The sequence below is a fragment of the Brienomyrus brachyistius genome, chromosome 4 (genome assembly GCF_023856365.1).
Source record: "Brienomyrus brachyistius isolate T26 chromosome 4, BBRACH_0.4, whole genome shotgun sequence".
In the NCBI taxonomy this organism is placed as follows: Eukaryota; Metazoa; Chordata; class Actinopteri; order Osteoglossiformes; family Mormyridae; genus Brienomyrus; species Brienomyrus brachyistius.
In genome coordinates, this window is record NC_064536.1 from 35,860,456 (window position 1) to 35,883,715 (window position 23,260).

Genomic DNA, 23,260 nt, shown 5'->3' on the forward strand with positions numbered 1-23,260 from the left:
ACCTGTGTGTGTGATGCATGAAAGTGCATGAAAACTTGAATGTCTGACCATTAGAAATTGTAAGTTGTATATATGTGCATAGACTATTGCCATCAGGAATTTGCCCTGTTTACCTCCGGTCTGGGTTCATCGCTGAGGCTGTAAGTTCACATGACGCACGAACATTTCAGAACATTAATTCCGATCCACTAGTATAATCTAAGCAGTGAAACGCCCCCTCCTCACGCCTCAGAATGGAAAGCTGCAAAAGGCTGCCTACTGACAGTTGCGTAAAACAACGCAGATATAGATTGTAACGGGTGCACATAAGACCTGGGTCCTGTCTGGCCGTCCGGGGCCGTATCGGTGTAACTTGGTCCATTTCGGGTTAGAGTTTATCGTTATTTACCTGGTATCGCTAGATGCTTCAGGGGCATGGCGCTGAGTCCGGGCGGCAGGGAGCCCATCCACGCAGCGTTGCACCTCCCGCCGCCGTCGCCGACTCTGTTCCTGCCCTTCATTCCGCTACTGCGACACAGTGACTGTAACGTCTGTCTCAACTGTGGTCAGTCTGTCTACCAGGGTTGCCAAATCTCTCGCCCATCTAGCCTGACTTTCTCTCTCCCGCAAGAAATCATAAGACAAATCTGTATCCATAGCTACATCAAAAGCGAGGTGGAGCTTTGCAAACCATGCAGACTATTTACAAGATTATAAAAGTGTCACATGCACGTAACAAACTTTGCGTGTGCAAACGCCTCGAATATCATGCTCCAGCCAGCTGACCAGAGTTCGCACCCCTGCTCTGCATGCATGTATTTGTGACGACTTGTTTCAATGAATTTACAAATGGGTGAATTCGTAGCAGACCAGATATAATCAAAGCTGAGCAACTTCCCCTTCTTAACATAGCAGACGTGTCATCTTCGTCCACGGTGCTGGGAAACTGAAATGCAGAAGTACCCAATTAATGTTCATGTTCTGCTGGTCAGACAAAGACAAGTTATCTATGGCGTTCAAAGTGCCTATCGCCGTCATGTCCTCTACCTCCATCCGCAGCATCTTTGGATGAAGACAAACCCAGCGAAAATGCCGTAGCCTAAATGATCTATTAGAAACCTGAGGACTTTATTATCATATCACAATTCGGTCAGTGAGATTAATCTTCGATTCCTGTGAATGTGAAAGTTGTGTAAAGTACTGCTGCTTTTTTTCTACGACTGTACGTTTCTTGCGCCTAAGGTCCCTTTAAAAAACTCAACTGCGACTGTCGACACACTTCCTGTGTCAAACTATATCTGCAAATGATATAATGTGCGAAGTTCGCCACGCCTTATAACAAAAAACACTTAAGTCGTAACAGCTCACGCTGCCGGAGTACGAACGGGACGGAACGGAACGGAACGGATACGCTCTGCATGCTTTTATGCGGCACATTTATGCGGTGGATGTCCGCCTTTGGATAACTGGCACAGCATTCGGTGCCGCTTTGGAGTCACCGGGTCACTCTCAGTCCATTCGCGGACGTGCGCTTGGATGCCGCGCTGCTTCTGCATGATGGGTGACGGAGTGGACGTCCCAGTGTACCACGGAAACCTCAAGAAGAGTGATTGTGAGGAGCTACTGGGCAGGACAGGGCTGGATGGGGCTTTCTTGATCCGGGACAGCGAGACCATCCAGGGGGCCATGTGCCTCTGCGTATAGTAAGTATTGCCGTCTGAGCTCTTGCAGGTCACTCATGTTTCATATTTCGCAAATATGTATTAGGTCGCGGGGCTGCGTACTTCGTTTTGATTGTTGCACAGCTTGACTTTATTTCACCTCTCGGGATCCTTATGATAGAACAGCTGCCCTACTCTGAAATAAATTTAATTAAATTTAATAATAATAATAATAATAAGAAAAAAATCTGTAAGCAGGGTTCTAATTAAGAAATATGGGATATTTCCTTAGCAAGGCAATGCATCCCCCAGATAGCACCATGTCATTGTTTCAACGTTGAATTATAGTTACATTTGTTGAATTATTGTCAATTAATTATGGACACAAACTGAATTGATTTTTGGTCAGATTTTCAATATTGAAAAGTTGGTGGCAAAACCTTGTTTCAATGTAGATATAATGTAAAACATTGAAGATCAACGTTGTTTCAACCATTTTTTCTGATATGGAACTCAATTCAATTCAATTTTATTTATATTGCGGTAGAAAAAATTTAAATCAACCTCTCTGATAACACAGAGAGCCATTTAGAATAAAAGTCTGGACCTCTCAGTTTGGTGAGTAAAGGAAACGAACCCCACCAAGCAAGCAGTGGCGACAGTGGCAAGGAAGACTCCCTCTAGCAGGAAGAAACCTTGAGAGGAACCTAGACTCGGAAGGGGACCCCATCCTCCTCTGGGCGACCGGGGAGCATGAAACTGCATTTATATTGATTTGAGTTCATATAGTTATAAAAGTCCCAGTTGGTTTCATATAATTATCTCCAGGAGTCCAGGTGAGGGTTCGAGCAGTGTAGTGTCGGCTCGGGATCAGCTCGGAAAAGAGAAGATGGAGAAGAGTTATTGCCCTACACCTAACCTAACCTCCGGCAGGACTAGAGTAACTATGGCAGCCTGGCTAAAAGAGAGACCTGGAAGGAAGCACAGGCATGAGGGTTTCTAGGGGTTTCGGCATCAAGCCAACCTACCGTCCACAGCTTAAGTGATCGGTGAGAGTGTCAGGACGATACCACTAATCCCCCCTTTCACCTTTAATCTCAAATGACCATGAACCCCCAGAACTCCCATTCACCTTAGAACAGGGGATTTTAATATCTAAAGGACTGATTAAGGAGGTAAGTCTTTAGCCTTGACTTAAAAGCAGAGATTGTCTCTGAGTTCCAAACACTAATATGAAGTTTATTCCATAACTGTGGTGCTTTATGAGCAAATGCTCTTCCCCCAAAGGTAATGTTCTTTATTCTGGGTATGAATAGAAGACCTGCATCTTGTGATCTAAGTGTACGATTCGGAATGTAGTTGCAAATGAGGTCGCTCACATACTGCGGTGCAAGATCATTTACAGCTTTATAGGTTAAGAGTAGTGTTTTGTAGTCAACATGAAATCTAACTGGCAGCCAGTGCAGTGAAGATAAAATTGGGGTGATATGATCATGTTTTTTAGTTTTGGTGAGGACTCTGACTGCTGCATTCTGAACTAGCTTTATTTGATGACCTATTTGGACAGCCGGAGAATAAGACATTACAGTAATCAATGTCATTTTAACATATGTGTGCTATCTGGGTCGATTGTGAGCTGTGTCTGGGGCAGACGGAACATACCTGAGCCGCAGGTAGATTAAGAAGAACCCCCCTGGTTCTCTTACTCTCAGTTCTGTATATGGACATAATAGCGCATGGAGTTTAAGTTTCACTAGAACATTATTACTCTGTCATAGGAAAAAAATACAACGTTTTGTGATTTTACTTATTATTCCCTTTCAAGATTATCTAATACATGCTTTTTAAAAAAATCACTGTTTTCTTCTGCTGGTTTTGCATGAGTGCTGTATGTGTTCTTTGAGACAGTCATAATCATTTTAATCCCTGCTGTTTCACTCCTACACAGGTTTATGAGAAATTAATGGGGATACACTTAATTTTACTCTGGGGAGGGGCGGGTCGGGGGGGGGGGGGGGGGCAAAATCCAGGGCCAATTTTTTTCTTTTCTTTATATTTTACCTCATCCCCTTCCAATCTGGTTTGTACAGATATGAAACTGATGTTTCTTTATTAAAGAATTTGGTCCTTTTTTTGAACGTGCTGATATGTAATTTACGCTATGCAAATTAATTATAATCAAGTGTAATTAATTAAGAAAACCATACCATTAAAATCAGTGTGAAATGAAGAGCCAGCAGCTTGATATCCCATGTGAGTGAGACTGCTTCAGTCCTGAATATTGCCTTTACTGGCTCTCAAACTACTATCAAAATAAAACCCCCAATTTTAGAATTATAATTAAAATTTAAACGGTTCACGTTTTAGGTGAATAAAGAGTAGACCTCTGGGGGCTGAAACCGATTCATTGAACAAACTGTTCAGCTTTGCAGACCCTCTGACGTTGTCAGTCTGTTTCCTGTCCTGGCTCTTTGTGGGTAACACTGCTCTATGTGTGCATAAGAGGAAGCACATTTGGCTGATGAGGGATAGAGAGGCTGCAGGCCAGATGAAAGCAGCTGTGAAGCTGGCAACTGAGTTTGTGTCACCTTTTGCAGTCAACCGTCTATAAGGATTTGGCCACTAACTGTGTGCATGTGTGCATCTCTGCAGCAAGAAGAAGGTTGTGTACACCTACCGGATTCATCAGACTCATGACGGACTTTACACCCTGCAAGTAAGTTCAGCTGTGTGGTGTTCTTGGTCGCGGTCTTTTCTCGGTGAGAACATCCGCGAAAGGTACAGGATCTGAAAATCACACCAGAAATGTCAGGCTGAGAGAGTGGACAGTCACGTATGGTCCCACATCACACCAGGTTACAAAGCAATAAGCTGAAGCCAGGTCTGATAGACACAGGTGACACGGTGACATGGTCACACGTCCTGTACCCTTCCAGTAGGATGATACATACCATTAGAATCCTGAAACGCAGTGTAAGTGGGATTAGGATTGGTGATGTGTTTAATGTGAGTCAAGTGCATGTCACACACAGGATAAACATAAATGCACATCGCTCATACAGGATACACATACAGAAAATGTATACGGCTCACACACTGGAAACACATACAGAAAACGCACGCGACTCGCACACAGGACACACATACAGAAAATGCACACGGCTCGCACACTGGAAAAACATACAGAAAACGCACACGACTCGCACGCAGGACACATACAGAAAATTAAAATAGCTCACACACTGGAAACGCATACAGAAAATGCACACGGCTCACACACTGGAAACACATAGAAAACGCACACGACTCGCACGCAAGACACAAATACAGAAAATGCACACGGCTCACACACTGGAAACATATATAGAATGCGCACACGACTCACACGCAGGACACACATACAGAAAACGCACACGACTCGCACGCAAGACACACACACAGAAAATGCACATGGCTCACACACTGGAAAAACATACAGAAAACGCACACGACTCGCATGCAGGACACATACAGAAAATAAAAATGGCTCACACACTGGAAACGCATACAGAAAATGCACACGGCTCACACACTGGAAACACATATAGAAAACGCACATGACTCGCACGCAAGACACACATACAGAAAATGTATACGGCTCACACACTGGAAACACATACAAAAAATGCGCACGGCTCACACACTGGAAACATATATAGAATACGCACACGACTCGCACGCAGGACACACATACAGAAAACGCACACGACTCGCACACAGGGCACACATACAGAAAACACACACGGCTCGTATGCATGGCCCACCTACAGAAAACACACATGGCTCGCACGCAGGACACACATACAGAAAATGTATACGGCTCACACACTGGAAACACATACAGAAAATGCACACGGCTCACACACTGGAAACACATATAGAAAATGCACACGACTCGCACACAGGGCACACATACAGAAAACACACACGGCTCGTATGCATGGCCCACCTACAGAAAACACACACGGCTCGCACGCAGGACACACATACAGAAAATGTATACGGCTCACACACTGGAAACACAAACAGAAAATCCACACGGCTCACACACTGGAAACATATATAGAATATGCACACGACTCGCACGCAGGACTCACACTGTCGTAGTTTTTTCTTCTTCCCCGCCAAATCAGAAGTCAGAGGTCCGCTTGTGCAGTATCCAGAATTCTGTCTTTATTGCAACAATGAAGTTACAACCAAGGCTGGACACGTAAAAGTGTGTCCAGTACTGTTTTACACCAATTTTTATATAAGTTCGTATCATTTAACAATATCTCGTCACTTACCTGGCTGATGAAATTTAACGTAGACAAATGTAAGGTACTCCATGTAAGGAGCAGAAATATAAAGTACAGGTATTTTATGGGTCCCACTGAAATAAAGGTAGCTGATCATGAAAAAGACCTTGGTGTGTATGTTGATTCTTCCATATCCCATTCTCGCCAGTGTGGGGAAGCAATAAAAAAGGCCAATAGGATGTTGGGGTATATCTCCAGGTGTGTGGAGTATAAGTCAAGGGAGGTAATGCTAAGATTATACAATTCCTTGGTGAGACCTCACCCAGAATATTCTGTGCAGGTTTGGTCACCATATCTTAAAAAGGACATTGTGGCCTTAGAAAAGGTGCAGCGTAGGGCCACAAAAATGATTCCTGGTCTTAGAGGAATGTCATACGAGGAACGGTTACTTGAGCTAAATCTGTTCAGTCTCAAGCAAAGGAGACTGAGGGGGGACATGATCCAGGTATATAAGATTCTAACAGGTTTGGATGCTGTTCAACCAAATAGTTACTTCAGCATTAGTTTAAATACACAAACTCGTGGCCATAGGTGGAAATTAGCAGGAGAACATTTCAAGCTGGATTTAAGGAAGCACTTCTTTACACAGCGCGTAGTCAGAGTATGGAACAGCCTTCCTGATAATGTAGTGCAAGCTGAATCCTTGGGTTCCTTTAAATCAGAGTTAGATAAGATTTTAACAACTCTGAGCTATTAGTTAAGTTCTCCCCAAGCGAGCTTGATGGGCCGAATGGCCTCCTCTCGCTTGTATAGTTCTTATGTTCTTAAGCATCATCATTCCTTCAGCCATTCACAATAATTGTTTTTTCCCTTAATCCACACCCCTAGGTGATAAGTTTGTCCATCATTTCTTTTATCGTTTGGTCTCTCGGCTGAACATAATGGTGGCGCGAGCAGCTCCACTTGGTTTTTTAAAAATGCTCAGCCGTGAACTTCTGGTGAACTCAGGCAAATCCCTTCCTTCATTAGTAAACCTTGGCAGTTTCAGCCTTTTACACATTGTCTAACTAAAAGGTTGATAATATATTTGTCCTTTAACATAGTGATAAAATATACGCTAATAAAAGTGAATATTCATAGATTCAGGACTAACATAAAATAGCTAACAGAATCTCAGACTAACAAAAGGTGCAAATACATACTCAGTTGATTACATTGTGTTGATTACATTATAATGTTTACATTGTAATGATTACATCATGGATATTTGACATACTTTTTAATAATATCATAATACTTGTATTCTACGTTATATAGTGCTAAATAATATTCCATAACACGCAGGACACACATACAGAAAACGCACACGGCTCACACACTGGAAACACATACAGAAAACGCACACGGCTCACACACTGGAAACATATAGAAAACGCACACGACTCGCACGTAGGACACACATACAGAATACGCATACGGCTCACACACTGGAAACACATATAGAAAACACACATGACTCGCACGCAGGACACACATACAGAAAACTCACACGGCATGCACGCAGCCATGGAACATTCGGCTGCTTAAAATCTTGTCAGTTCAAATGAAGGAATCTTTGTTCAGCGTGTTTTAAATTTATTTCTTAAAATTCAGTTCTTTTTTTCATCTGTCTCACTTGCTCTTTGTTAGTTGTCTCTTGTTTCTGGCCCTGTCACTTAAACTTGCTTTATTCAAGACGTGTCTGCATTTCTAACGGAAGGCACTTTGGCTGAACACTGCAGTCATCTAGCTTTGCCCACCAAAGCAAACTGAACGTTGTGCCATCCGTAGACTTCCCCTGGGGTGAAGGAGAGGTTCTTCAAGACATTGGAGGACCTAATCAAGTCCTACAGGAAGAGGAACCAGGGCCTGGCCACGAGATTACGGCACCCCGTCATGCCAGAGTCACTCTCTGCTGGCCCCAGCTACGAAGACAAAAGTCAGGATTATGAAAGCAAGTGTTTCTTTATACCTTCATCCTGATGTCCATCATTCCCCTACCTCATTATTTGTCTATTACATTATTATTCTATTTTCACATACTTTCATTACTGCGTCTAAAGGCGCTTTCCTACTGCACCATATACCATACGTTTGGTACTTCAAAGTGTTGGTTTTCCACTGGTGTAAAAACTGGTACAGTTCTGAATGACATCACAATGCGAGGCGGATATTTTGTACCGAATTCGAAAAATGGCTGTAGTACATTATAGGGCTGGATGATGTGTGATATTAATACGAACCTCGTATGTTATGCACATCCAATTCTTACATCACTCGTCAGCTAGATTAAGGTCAGGCTTTTTTATAGCTTCATACTGTCCAGACATTATACAGCAGGGGGTTTAAGTTTAAAGTTTTCCTTTGCTACTTTTGCATGAGATCTGCATGCGTTCTCCAAGACAATCATAATCAGTTTCAACCTTGCTGTTTAAATCCCTCCTAGGTGGTTTTATGAGAAATTTATGTCGAACTCCTTTTTTGCTTTATAAATACCCCAGTATTTATTACAACAAAATTTCCATTACTGTGCGCCCATAGTGTATTATACAAAATGCTTGATTTCCTGTTATGCAATCCTACTCTGGCTGTATCTGTTCTTCTGACCAGATAGTAGGTGATGCTTGGGTCTCCTCATTTGTCCACGCATCCATTCTTATTATTTATTTTTTGTTTACTTTGTTTATCGTTCTTTTCTGAGTTTGTAATTTGTTTCGAGATGGCAATTTTTATTACATTTCAGAGGTAGGCTATTTGCAAAATCAATTCACAAAGAAAGCATCTATAAGTTCCACCCTGACGTTCCGAAGTACCAAAAAAGTATCCGAGCTGGTTTGGTACTTTAGGTACTGGAACTTTTGGTACTGGTACTCAAATGGTAGTCAGTGGATAAGTACTGTACTTTTAGTATGGTGACTGGTGCAGTGGAAAAACGCGCTAAATTTTCTTTATCATCCTGTTTTATCTTCTTACCGCACATTTCCATTTTCCTAGATTAACTTGGCAGATAACCAGGCCAGAGACTGCATTCCCCCACACGGTCTCATGCATGACAGCCATCTGACTCTGACTTTCACTTTCCCTGTGCAGCTAATTTCCTGATTGTGCCGCACATGTTTTCACACGTCCCACACTGAAGCGCACACCGCTAACGTGCAAGCCGACGCGGCCCAGGTCGCTCTCATGAACCTGTCCCGAGGAGCTTCCTGCAGCACCTAGGCTAATGTAAAAAGCCTAACATGTTCCCCCTTTACTTGCAGATGTGATGGACAGTTCGGAGTATGTCATCGTCCTGCCATCCTGAGCAAATCCCCTCGCATCTGTGCTGGTGGATCTAGAATCTGGTAACTTCTACCTGAGTGACTCTGGACTTTAAGCTTTACTTTGTGCCCGACTGGACTGAGACTGAAAGCAGGGACTGAGCTGAGGATATATGCGTATCCCTGGAGGACACTTTTAAAAGCTTCTCCTGTGCCATCAAGTTGAAGACCTTTCTATAGATGTCAATGTACATTAGCATAATCCCTATTATAACGGCAACACCTGCTATCTTACAGTTTATTGTATTAATGTTTTCTTCAGTGCTGCTTATGACCCACACAGCATAGGATATCACCTCTCAATGAAGACGTGTGCCTCTCATAATGTTATCTCTATTGTGTTTTATACCAGTTGCAGGATTTCTGTTACACTTATTCATTGGCTATTTATGGTGTGTTTTACTGTAACATAGTTGTTCTGTGTAGTGCATTTAAAGGGTTGTTGTTTGTTTGGAGATTAAATTTTCTTAACAAGAATTCAATAAAAACAACACTTGAATTGATATTGGTAGTGTCTACAATGACAGGACACACACTGGGACATGCACAGGCACAAGCACCACACAGGCACAGGCACAAACACCACACAAACACAGGTACCACACAGGCACAAACCCACAGAGACACAGGCACAACACAGACACAGGCACCACACAGGCACAGGTACCACACAGGCACAGACCTACACAGGCACAAACACCACACAGGCACAAGCACGGAAACAGGCACAAACACCACACAAACACAGGCAAAGACATCACACAGGCACAGAAACCACACAAGCACAGACACCACAGATGTGATTTCTTAATTATGTTCTTATGATGGCTAGAGAAACAGTTGAGTTTCATCACAGAGGGACTGGTTGTGATTAGTGCTCCAGACACTGTACCTGAGGGCTGTAATGATAATAACAGTAGGAGCAGTAGTGCTTTCTGTTCAAGGTTCTGTATGTGATGGTTATAATGTAATTAGTGTAACAGCAGGTGGGGGGGGGGGGTGGAGTAGTGGTCAGTGCACTGGACTGAAGGCTGTAACGTGATGAGTTTCATGGATGAAATTTATAAAGATGTTGCTCTGTGCCCATGGTAGTGCAGCTAGTAAACAATATAAAAATGTTGCAGTGGGAAGACTTTTTAACCTCCAACGCCGTCAGACATCCTTTCCACCCTGCTCGCACGCATCGTACACTCACTTTGCCCTTTTGATGGGACGCTTTTTCCATTTCCAATACTGGTGCTGCTGATGTCACTGTTCCCCCCATGACTCACTGAGACACGCCTCACAGGGCAAGCCCTGAGGAGCGGCTCGGGGCCCCTGTCTGGCTACTCCGATGCTTAGATGGTGCCTCCTGAGGAGAGTGGCTGTCTGGCGTGGCGACACATATCCTCGGTACTCAACGGAGGAGGTAGAGCTCTGAGAACTCTGAGGAGATACAGGGGCGTCTTAGCGTACGCCTGACCAGTGGAAAGAGTGTGTTTCTACTTGCGGCGGTGGTGGTGGTGGTGGGGTGGGGGGCTGGGAGAGTAGAGACGAGCAGCAAACCACACACCAAGTAGAATGAGAAGCGTCTCTAACCAGCTTCCTGACCCCCGCAAACAAACAAACATTTAGGTTAAAATCAGGAAAAAGACATTAATGAAGTGTTCACCCATACACCTGCTTGAGCAAGTCCCTGCAGTCTTCGCATTGGCCATGGTTGTGCATCGCTAAGTTGTTGGTTCACATCGCAGTGAGCATGTGAGTCAGGCTTCTTCAGTCGTTCGTGCCCCTGTTCCTGTTGTCACACCAGCAGCCTGTGGCTAATAAAGAGCTGCCTCAGCCAACAAGCCCTTTCATTTCTGTGGTCACAGGCCCCCTGCACATTGGCGGGTCTGAAAGTCGGCTTAGGAAAAGCATGTCGCTGCAAAGCAGCGAAAGGCTAAAAGAGATAAAGGGCCCAGCTGGTTCAGTGTGAGGGCCAAATGGGGGCAACAATGGTAAAAGTAGGGTGTGTGTGTGTGTGTGCGTGTGTGTGTATGTGCATATATATATATATATACACACACACACACTTAAACCTGACACACACATTTATGAGCAACGCTTGGGGTCTGAGTGCAGGTCGGCCCATTCATGTGGTGCCCTTAGAGCATTTCGGGGCATCAGGGCCTTGCTGAAGGGCCCAATGGCCTGGGGCTCGATCTGGTGACTTTCCAATCACAGGCACAGCAGGCTAAGCGGCTGAGCCACACATTGCCCCAGTGCACAGCAATCCTTTGGTTTTTGAAGCCCCCGTCTAACTTTCTATGAATTGTACAATTTTGGGGGTCAGAGCTGAGGGTTTTGCTTAAGGGCCCGACAGTGAGACGACTGCTGTGCTAATGATGCTGTGCCAGGCACAGGGTGCAGATCACTGATCCTCTGAGCTACACAGCAGCCCTTAGCTGTGCCTCTGACTCCTAGTACTGATTAAATATTCACATGGTTGATGATAAGAAGGCCTATGATGTCATCTACTTAGATTTCCAAAAGGCTTTTGATGTTATCCCCCACAAGAGGCTCCTACTTAAACTCAAAGAGACAGGTATTTTAGGTACCGTAGCGACCTGGATTGATAAGTGGTTAACAGATAGGAAACAGCGAGTAGTTATAAGAGGCACAATGTCACAGTGGGCTTGCGTTCATAGTGGGGTACCGCAGGGTTCGATTTTAGGACCACTATTGTTCCTAATTTACATAAATGATATGGATACCAATATATACAGTAAACTGGTGAAATTTGCAGATGACACCAAGGTGGGTGGTGTAGCAGATACTGAATTAGTGGCTCAGCAGCTACAGCGGGATCTTGATTTAATTAGTGACTGGGCCGATACCTGGCAGATGAAATTTAACATCGATTAATGTAAGGTACTCCATCTAGGGAGCAGAAATATAAAGTACAGGTATTTCATGGGTGTCACTGAAATAAAGGTAGCTGATCATGAGAAAGACCTTGGTGTGTATGTTGATGCTTCCATGTCCCATTCTGGCCAGTGTGGGGAAGCAATAAAAAAGGCCAATAGGATGTTGGGGTATATCTCCAGGTGTGTGGAGTTTAAGTCAAGGGAGGTAATGCTAAGATTATACAATTCCTTGGTGAGACCTCACCTAGAATATTGTGTGCAGGTTTGGTCACCATATCTTAAAAAGGACATTGTGGCCTTAGAAAAGGTGCAGCGTAGGGCCACAAAAATGATTCCTGGTCTTAGAGGAATGTCATACGAGGAACGGTTACTTGAGCTAAATCTGTTCAGTCTCAAGCAAAGGAGACTGAGGGGGGACATGATCCAGGTATATAAGATTCTAACAGGTTTGGATGCTGTTCAACCAAATAGTTACTTCAGCATTAGTTTAAATTCACGAACTCGTGGCCATAGGTGGAAATTAGCGGGAGAACATTTCAAGCTGGATTTAAGGAAGCACTTCTTTACACAGCATGTAGTCAGAGTATGGAACAGCCTTCCTGATAATGTAGTGCAAGCTGAATCCTTGGGTTCCTTTAAATCAGAGCTAGATAAGATTTTAACGACTCTGAGCTATTAGTTTAGTTCTCCCCAAGCGAGCTTGATGGGCCGAATGGCCTCCTCTCGTTTGTATAGTTCTTATGTTCTTATGTTCTTATGGCAGAACAATAATCAACTGCTTATTTACGGCACACATTATCTCCACAGAGTGTCTCAGCTAAAACTAAACTAGGCTGGACTCCTTTTTGCTATATCTGAACACCTATCAGACCTATAACCTTTTACTCACACCAGCGGATACCAGTCCCACATCTTGGTGTCCATGGTCATTATGACGTGAATGGAGGATGTTACTCTGTTGTTACTGGGGAAATGTGATCTGGTTGACCTCATGACCTCCATCGGGGGAATAATCACTTCGATACGACCCCAGTGGAAAATAAGTTTTCTAATATAAGGTGTCTAACCTTTTGATGACTGCAGACTGGTTTATGTTTATGTGTAAAAAGTTCACAGAACGATGAACCTTGCGGGCTGGAGGTAGAGGGCTATAGGCGACAGATTGATCGGTGACACGAATTTAATAAGTTTAATCATGGGGTGGGATATGGAAACAGCGCTTTGTGACCTCTTGTCTGTGAAAGGCACCTTCTCTGATGGCTAACATAGTCCTTGTGCTACTGAGCTTTTGGGAAATGCCTCTGGTTTGTAGCTCATTTTTTTCACAAGTTATGGTAACATTGGTCAAGACCGTTAGGTATTTTAAGACCAGTGCATACTCCCCTTTTCTTTTTGGGTATGATTTTCAGTTCAGCACAGCCTGAGGTGAAGTACATTTCGTCATTGAGTGGTTTGCTCCAGACAGCTGCAACATAATTGATTAGTATTTCCAGTAGGTGGCAGCGGCGACTTTCACAGCTCAATGGTCAACGGCAAAAGAGTAAAGAAAGAATAGCTGCTATTGTTGTAGTCAATGGGTGTTTCTTAATAAGCGAACTTGGCTGAACTTGTGTTCTCGCACACCCACTTTACATCATCTTCCATTGCCGTAGGCCAATACTAAGAACAGAAGACGACGATAGAAATCCCTGGATGTTGGTCTTGCTCCGCCACATCGGTTGCATCCTCGCCAAATGAGACCAATCCCATGATTCATTGTGCCCCAAGTTCATTCTTGGAATGCTGGGTAGCAAGGCCGCTCTTACCGTCCATATCTAATTTTTCGCACCGTCCAGACATTATACCGAGGTATACGGCACTTCAAAAAGAAACATTATTCCACAATTTTGAAGCCCAGATACACACGCGGCAACTTTAGCCAAGTAAAAAGTAATATTAACCTTAGAGATGCATAACATATTCGTTACCATACCAGGTAATGTTTGTAAAAACAATTTCGATATCGGTACTCAAAGTTCAAGGTTACTTTATTGTCATCAGCAGCTTCATACATGTACAAAGAGTGATGAAACAACGTTTCTCCATGGTCACGGTGCAACATATGGTACACATAGTCGTACACTTGGCCCATTTTACATCATACATACTGCACCAATGTATCAATTTTGGCTGATTTTGCCGGCCGACACATAAACTTTATCAGTATTCACAGTTAGTACCACCACAGCTAAAGGTGCAACAACTAAAATAATGGAGAAGACTGCATTGTAGGATCAGCTATTTTCTGTAGTTTTGAACCCATGTGGTCGGCACGTTCAGGTCTCAAAATACCAGCATGCCTCATGTTTCTGTCACACCATAGAACACAGGAAGAGGCACAAAGCACTGAAATCGCACAAGGTTTATTAAGCGGAGAGCAAACTGAAAGAGAATCGGTGAGAGAGGTCATGGTCGGGGTAGCAGGCATAGGGTCCAGGAAGCCAGGTAGGTCCGTCCGACAAAGTAGGCACACAACAGGGAATTACACAAAACTGGGAATTACACAAAACGGGGAATTACACGCAGCCGGGTATTACACACGGCAAGGAATTACACACGGCAAGGAATTACATACGGCAAGGAATTACACACGGCAAGGAATTACATACGGCAAGGAATTACACACGGCAAGGAATTACATACGGCAAGGAATTACACATGGCGGGGTCTGGGGAGATTTGACAGGGTTAGAGCTGCATGGAGGACAAAGAAGAATCACTCAGTACGTCGCATGGAATCAACAATACTGACACTGGAGTGGCGTGGGGCAAGGTCTTTTAAGCCTTCGTCCCCAGGTGCATCCACTGATCAACTGGTGAGCTCTCGGGGGGGGGCACTGAATTAATGTTTTGAGATGCTTCATTTTTGTATTCTGGTACTAATGTGAAATTATGTTTCCATGCTAATATTTGTGATTATTTTTCGGTCAAGTTAAAAAAGGCTTTAATTTAGATTTTCAAAATGATCTAATAACCGATTAATCAAAACAAATCGTATTAGAAATTCAAGATTTCTGGTGCGTCAAATTGTTTCCTTGATAGTTGAAATCAAATCGAATCACCTTGTGGCCCCTAATATACAGCCCTGGTGAATTAGCTAACGCACATCCACTGTCCTGATCCACTGTAATTTTGTGGGCTGGGTTGTACATGAGGGGTAGGCGCTCAACCCACCTGTCCCAGATAAATCTAACAGCAGCAAAGTTTGTCTTGTTGATGCTAAGCAGGTCATGTATCCTGGTTATCAAAGAGAATGACATAATATGGAAGGTCTGGTGCGCCATCATAGCACAAATAATTGCCCGTCCAGATTCCGTAAACTGACGGTGGCCTCATTTCTCCATCTGCATACCTCACTGAGAATTAGCAGACCCATGTATTTGTGAGTCTGTGTTCCCCTCCATCTATCGTCGTGCAGATGTCTTCCCACCCAGTGGTGTCCTTCTAATTGTTTGTGGGAAAAAACCAGTTCAGAACTGGGCATGAAATCATTATACTTAATATCTCATAGGTCCGGAAGGCTTCTTGTTAATTTTTTGTGGCTGATATTCTGCTTTGTCTCTTGGGGGGCAGGGGGGAGATGTCAATCACAATAATTTTTAATTCTTTGACCTAAAAGTGACTTCCTTGGGGCTTCCTCATCTTCCTCATCTTCCTCATCAGCTGATTCATCCACCGCAGTTACTTCATGGTCTTCCCAGTCCATGTCCTCTCTTGACTCATTGTGGTCCAGGCCTCTTCCTTTTCCATCAGAATCATGCTTAAATATATGATTAAGGTTAATAAGAGCCTCACGAATAGTAAACTGTTTGGTCATTGTGCTTCTCCAGAATAAAATATCAGGAATCCCAAGAAATGATGCAATATATCTTCAGTCCTCAAGAAAAAAACCCATCAAATTGCAAGAAAAGAACTGTATAGCAACCAGTCACGGTGTGTATGTTTTTGTGGGCAACTCATTGTTCTCATAAAAAATGATGCAATGTTTTGTCTGAAGCTGCGTTTTTGTGGTCTCAGTGGAGGTGGATGACTGTGTGTGTGGTGGTGTGTGCATGTGTCTGTTTTCAGTTTCTCTCAATAATTTTCTTTGGACGGTCATTTGGTGCGTTACTTAAAAGGGCCACAGTCGTTTGTTTGAAACTATAAAACTACACAAAAATACAATATTTTACTGTATTTACTGTTCATAGACACAGCGAGGAGCAGCTGATGATGTTCTCCCTAAACAAGCTTGAACGGCCTCCTCTCGTTTGTAAATTTCTTATGTTCTTATGGTTTGGCAGGTATGGTGTGGAGTTCGGCAGTCATTTCAGGTTGCTTGTTTTGTTGAACCTGAAGAAGTGGACAAAGTGCAGGAAACCACCCGGGCAGTTTGCTAACCACTTTAGCTGTTTGCTAAGTTTAGCTAATCAAAATGAAAGACAATTTCTCTGAACAAGCACTGCTTTCAGTTTTAGAAGCATTTGCAATGACTTATCAGCATCAATGATAAATAAAACATTGGAGACGTCGCTTCTATCAAGATTCAAAGATTCAAGATTCAAAGTGTTTATTGTCATATGTACAGCAGGAAAATGCTTTTCTTTGTGCAATGAAATCCTTACTTCGCTGTCCACACAAAAATGCCGAGGTACAATAATAGTGCTTCTTTTTGAAGTAGCATATACCTCGTGCCTGTAGCTTCCGGGATAGGCTCCGGACCGCCCGTGACCCAGAAGGATAAGTGGTTTGGAAAATGGATGGATGGGGAATAATAAATACTTTTAAATGTAATGTGCAAAAGAAGGAGTTGTTCAGTCGGGAGGTTCTAGATTTCACACTTCTTTCCCTTTTGGTTAAGATCATGTATCTCCTGTTCTTCTCAGTTTGATATCTGATATGCCCCCTATAGAGGCGCCAACTTTGTGGCGGTGGTGGCCTAATGCATAGGGAAGCACACTTGTAATCAAAAGATTGTTGACTCAAATCCCTAACCAACAAAGTAGCACTGAGGTACCCTGAGCAAGATACCAATCCCTGCTCCTCAGGCACTGAATTAGGTGCTCCCTGCTATATCACATATGGGTTAAATGCAGAGGACACATTCTGTTGTGGTGTGTCAACAATGACAACTAATCACTTTCATTATTTCACATATATTAAATAAGCTAAATGAAATATATTTATGCTTATTTAGACACTTTTGTCTAGAACAATGTAAGACTGAAGATCAGGCAACAGGGTTAGCCTGGGTGCTATGATTACTCTGCTGATTATGGGATTTTAACCCACAACCTTAAAGAGATCTCTAACCCAATGAGTTACGCAATACAGTATATAAATATGTATGGACAGTATACATACAAGTGTGTGTGTGTGTGTGTGTGTGTGTGAGTGTGTTAAATATACAGTATTAGATTGATTTCAAGCAGAGTATACAGTAATTAAGTGTCCATGAAACGGTAGTAATGATAACTACAGCTACAACCATAAGAACAACAGCAGCTATGACGACGGTGGGGCAATCCTGAACATAGGGGTTGGGGGGTAGTGGGGTGAGAATTATGTTCAAACATCTACAAACCCTAAAGATGCAAGGTCTGTGTTGGGATATTGAATGTCCTTTTAACATAAGTTGCACTTATTAAGCTGCGCCATGTGACCTTAGTCAGGGGACCCGGTCCTCTTGGGAAAGAGAGGATTTCAGTGAAGCCAAGAGGTGATTCCCGGGTCTCTACACAGTTTTATAATTACATACATTTTAATTTACATAAAGTTTGTCCACCATGATGACAGCCTGAGATCCCTCGGCGATTAATTTTTTTCATATGGGAAACAGGGATCTATGGCGCTCAAGGATTTCTGAACTGGTCTTTAATGCTGTAGTCGTTTCTTTTCTGCCTCTTGCTTCTGCTCTTCACCAGTTCCTTCTGCTTGGTGATGATGGGTCGGGGACACTGGCCGTCTAATTCATCCCAAAGGTGTTCTGTCGGGTTGAGGTCAGGGCTCTGCGCAGGCCAGTCAAGTTCCTCCACACCAGACTTGCTCATCCATGTCCTCATGGACCTTGCTTTGTGCACTGGTGTGCAGTAATGTTGGGACAGGAAGGGACCATCCCCAAACTGATCCCACAAAATTGGGAGCATGAAATTGTCCAAAATGGCTTAGAATGTTGCAGCATTAAGATTTCCTTCCACTGGAACTAAGGGCCCAAACCCAACCCCTGACAAACAACCCCGCACCATAATCCACCCACCAGCAAACTTTACACTTCTCACAATATAGTCAGGCAAGAACTGTTCCCCTGGCAACTGCCAAATCCAGACTTATCCATCGGATTGCCAGTCAGAGAAGCATGATTCCTCACTCCAGAGAATACGTCTCCACTGCTCTTGAGTCCAGTGGCAGCGTGCTTTACACCACTGCATCTGACGCTTTGCATTGCACTTGGTCATGTAAGGTTTGAATGCAGCTGTTCAGCAATGGAAACCCGTACCTATCTATAGCTATTGACTCTGTAGACAGTTGGCGACTTCTGCACACTGTGTGCCTCAGCATGTGTTGTCCCCGCTCTGTGATTTTACATGACCTACCACTTTGCGACTGAGTTGCTGTTGTTCCCAACTGCTTCCACTTTGTTATAATACCACTAACAGTTAACCGTGGCATATTTAATAGTGAGGACATTTCACAAATGGACTTATTGCGCAGGTGGCAACCTATCGCGGTACCACACTTGAATTCACTGAAATGTTGAGAGTGACCCATTCTTTCTCAAATGTTTGTACTGTAGAAGCAGTCTGCATGCCTAGGTGCTTGATTTTATACACCTGCGGCCATGGAAGTGTTTGTAACACCTGAATTCAATGATTTGGAGGGGTGTCCCAATACTTTTGGCAATATAGTCTGTGTGTGTGTGTGTGTGTATTATACGGGCCAATGGGAGAAATCATGTAAAATGTATGTTAATTGATCAGTCAGGCTTCTTTTATTTAATAGTATATTTAGGCTGAAGGACTGAAAATCAGTGTAAAAAATGTGCAGTACCAGATAATTATGAAGAGGACCAATACTTTTCATGGCAGTGTAAATCAGCCAGCAGAGGACACTATTTGTCTGACTTTCGCTGACGCACTGCTGCTTTTAAAGCCCCCCAGGGAGAGAACTGTGCTGTGCTGCCTGACGTTCGAATGTCAGTGTGGTGTCTGTATAACCATGGGTTTGATGTACAAATGTTGCTTTTTGTTTGTTTGCACATTTACATTTTTAAGCCTATATTTTTCAAAACCTTTTTTTTTAATCCATGAATGACATAGTGGTTCGTGACTCTAGAGAAACCCTCAGTTGTTTTTCATAGTAATCATTAAATTGCATTCTCCGGGCTTGTTACCAGTCATATGTATTATTAAGTGTTTTATTTTGTATTAAAGGATTTAAATTCCCAGGTACTGAAGTCAGCTGTGATACAATATCTAATGGCCAGACATTCAAGTTTTCATACACACACACACACACACACACACACGCACACACACACACACACACACACACACACACACACACACACACACACACACACAGGTTTGTAATTATCTAGCCCTAACCAAACAAAAAATTAGACTTTTGGCATTTTTACTTTTTTGATTGCATTCACAGACTTTGATGGGGATTTGAAAAATGGTTCCCACAATGTAATATAAACCTAATCCACACACACGCACGCACACACGCATGCATGCACACACACACACACACACACACGCACATACGCGCACGCACACACGCATGCTTGCACGCACACACATGCACACATGCGCACGCACACATGCGCACGCACACATGCATGCATGCACACACACACGCACACACGCGCAGGCACACGCGCATGCATGCACGCACACACACGCAGGCACACGCGCCTGCATGCACGCACACACATGCACATCCATGCATGTACACACACGCACACACGCATGCATGCACGCACACACACACACACGCACGCAGGTGCAATCTACTATTAAGGTGCAACACTTTCCTTTGCAGAACAGCTTGACTTCTGTAAGACTGAAAAGCATTTTACTTAAATTGTAATAATTTAATTAAAAGACAGGGTCCCAGTGACATTTTGTCTTTCTAACCAATCCTTAATGCTAAAAATGTTTTTGAATGGGTTGTCTGGGTGACCTCATATTAGACTTGTTTATGCTGGTTACAGCCAGTTCACAGTCCAGACTGGAACTCTTTGAAGTGTGACTGACTGAGTGAGCTACAGGAAGTAATTTTAGACTGTCGCAGCTTTTCCATTACTGAAACTTATTTCAGTCCAGCTGAACTAGTAATGCAACTGAGAAGGTTTCCGAAGAGGATTCCTGAAAAAGACAAAACAGCATTCACTGAAAAGATCGGAACAGAATACAGTGATATGCAGTTCTTTATGATGATCAGCAGAGGGTGGTGTAGTCCTGTTGGGACTGTCTCCAGTCTGAGGATGGAAGGCAGCCAGTGGCTTTATTTAGTCTTTGTGAAACAGAGGAGGGGTATGAGGATAGAAGCTGTCTGTGCTGATGAAGGATGCAGTCTGGTTTCTGCACGAAGACAACGATGGGTGGAGCGATGTCTACTACAGTCCAGCCCACTCGGTCATGTCCAGGTGTCACATCATGTCCTTGAAGACTTTTGTCCACAGAAAAGTGACTTTGGAATACTTCCTCCTCGGAGAAGCTTTGTCATCCATTAATGAGGTGAATGTCTTCATTTTGGCGCTGTGGCCTCCTGGGAATGCAAATATCCTTTGTGGCTGTCTGATATCCAGCTGTCCATGCGAAGGCCTCTTCTCAGTTTTTGGAATGAGGTGCAGTGTGCGTTTCTCTTGTTCACATATTTTCATGCGTATTTGTTCATGTCGCAACTTTATCCCTGTGATATTTGTGTCAGGTTTTATTTATTTTTTTTTCTGTTTGACGCGATAAGAGCAAAGATGGTGGAGATATTGAGACTCACTGCTACCGGTGGTCTGATTCCTTTATCATCAACCCCAACAGTCACCCAACAGTCTGCAAAGTGTAGTTATAGAGAGGAGAGCACTGGTCCACAGCAGCAGTGATCTTCTTACAGCTGCAGAGGAAGACAGAGACATTTGCAAGCAGATTTCACTGTTGCACTTTCGTTAATTATATGTGACACTAAGAGATTAATTTCACTGAAGCAGCATGTCAGCTGGGTATGCCATGGGTGGGGTGGGATGGGGTCCCCCCAGGCCTGTATCTGAATGAGGTGCTGCACCATCGCCCTCAGCACCGTCACCCTCGGCACTGTCACCCTCGACACTGTCACCCTCGGCACTGTCACCTTAGGCACTGTCACCCTCGGCACCGTCACCCTCGGCACCGTCACCCTCGGCACTGTCACCTTAGGCACTGTCACCCTCGGCACTGTCACCCTCGGCACTGTCACCCTCGGCACTGTCATCCCCACCTGCTCCCCACACACCGTCACCCTCAGCTGTACCCCAGGCACCGTCACCCTCATCACTTTCACCCTCGGCACTGTCACCCCAGCACTGTCACCCTCAGCACTGTCACCCTCACCTGCTCCCAGCACACCGTCACCCTCATCACTGTCACCCTCGGCACTGTCACCTTCATCACCGTCACCCTCGGCACCATCACCCTCATCACTGTCACCCATAGCTGTGCCCCAGGCACCGTCATCCTCATCACTCTCACCCTCATCTGCTCCCCGCACACCCCGCAATGTCTACCAATCCGTGTCAGTGTCATGGTCCACCCCCCCCGCAGGTGTAAGAGTGGCCCCAGAGGTTACACACAGTGCCTACACTGCTGCCCGCTTTGTATGGGTCCTGGGAGTCCACGCTGCACTGGGGTGAAAGATCTAATGACTCAAGTCAGCAGAGCAGGACACATAGGTCTCAAGGAGAACAGGCTGCATCCGACAGGTGCTGACAGTGCCCGTCACTCTTATGCCTGCTGATTTGATAGGAGCCGCAACAGAGCCACATTTATAAATTGGTTGGTACGAAATGTATCATTGGTTAATTTATCAAAGGACAATAACTTTTACAGAGCCATTCAGCAGCACCCCATCACAGCATATGTGTTGCATATTTTTAAATAAAAAAAATTGACACCTGTATGTTCCTCATCTCTCTCTTCATATGCTGTCTGTGATCCAGAGCCTGTGAGTGGAGTTCTGCTGCTGACTTACCCTCCACTTTCAGAAAACACTCTGCTGTCCATTTCTGTGCTGGAGTAACAGTTGCACATGCCACAGAGCTGAAGCCTGACTGGATTCAGCCAGAATGTCAGTGTGCCCCTTCAGATAGCCCTAATGTGCTTTTCTGGTTTCCCCTCTTTCCTTTAGTGTGCTATATAGCTTTATATGCCTGTAAGTGGTCTGGAAAGTCTTATGGCCAAAAATACACGCCAAAGGGTGTAACTCTTACCACAGGAACCACTCTTCTCTACTCTGTCTGCAATGTCTTGTTGGAATTCCAGTCCTTACTTCCATGACGTGATGAGGTCACCTCGTAACACAAACGTTATTGACTGCCTACCTGCAAGGATTTTTCTGCAGACTGCTATACAGGGGTGGAACGCGTAGGGCAAGCTAACCAATCAGAGCTCACTAGGCTGAAGCTTAGAACTCTAACAAGGCATTTCAGGCAGAGTTATAAACAAAGTGAAAATGCAGTGTGAGAAAAGTAAAGTGTTTTAGAAACTTTGAAACATGTAAATCTATTTTAGTACAACCAGAAAATAAAACTATGAATAATGAAAATGAGCATAATAGGGCCCTTTAACATAGCTCTGTCCGGTTAGCACAGCAAAAGCCTTTGAACTTGAGCTGGTCTCTGTTGTCATAGAAGGAATGAACAACATCGCCCCCCAGTGGATGGCCTGCTTTGGTGCAATTTACATCCTGCAAAGTGGGTAACACAGCTTCAGGTATACACAGGTCACATGGCTAAACAGACAGCAGAGTCAGCAGGTGAGGAATCATCCTGCTACAGTATCTCAGAGTAGCAATGAATATTAGTATGTTCATAGTAAAGTAGCT

The 23,260-nt window shown here is 43.9% G+C and overlaps 1 protein-coding gene across 1 annotated transcript; it reads left to right on the top strand.

The window, feature by feature from the left end:
- The first annotated feature begins 948 nt into the window (after window positions 1-948).
- si:ch73-264p11.1 (uncharacterized protein LOC100000923 homolog) lies at window positions 949-9,779 on the top strand. Its single transcript, XM_049010055.1, has 4 exons — window positions 949-1,682; window positions 4,293-4,356; window positions 7,748-7,910; window positions 9,217-9,779. Exons 1-4 carry the CDS (start codon window positions 1,516-1,518, stop codon window positions 9,258-9,260), a joined length of 438 nt encoding a protein of 145 aa, XP_048866012.1. The 5' UTR covers window positions 949-1,515; the 3' UTR covers window positions 9,261-9,779.
- Window positions 9,780-23,260: the final 13,481 nt, after the last annotated feature.

Bases quoted from the DNA above. Each gene is read 5' to 3' on its own strand.
- si:ch73-264p11.1 (XM_049010055.1), top strand. From the start codon at position 1,516: ATGCCGCGCTGCTTCTGCATGATGGGTGACGGAGTGGACGTCCCAGTG. The intron at 1,683-4,292 runs GTAAGTATTGCC...GCATCTCTGCAG, and splicing joins GCCATGTGCCTCTGCGTATA to CAAGAAGAAGGTTGTGTACA. The intron at 7,911-9,216 runs GCAAGTGTTTCT...CTTTACTTGCAG, and splicing joins CAAAAGTCAGGATTATGAAA to ATGTGATGGACAGTTCGGAG.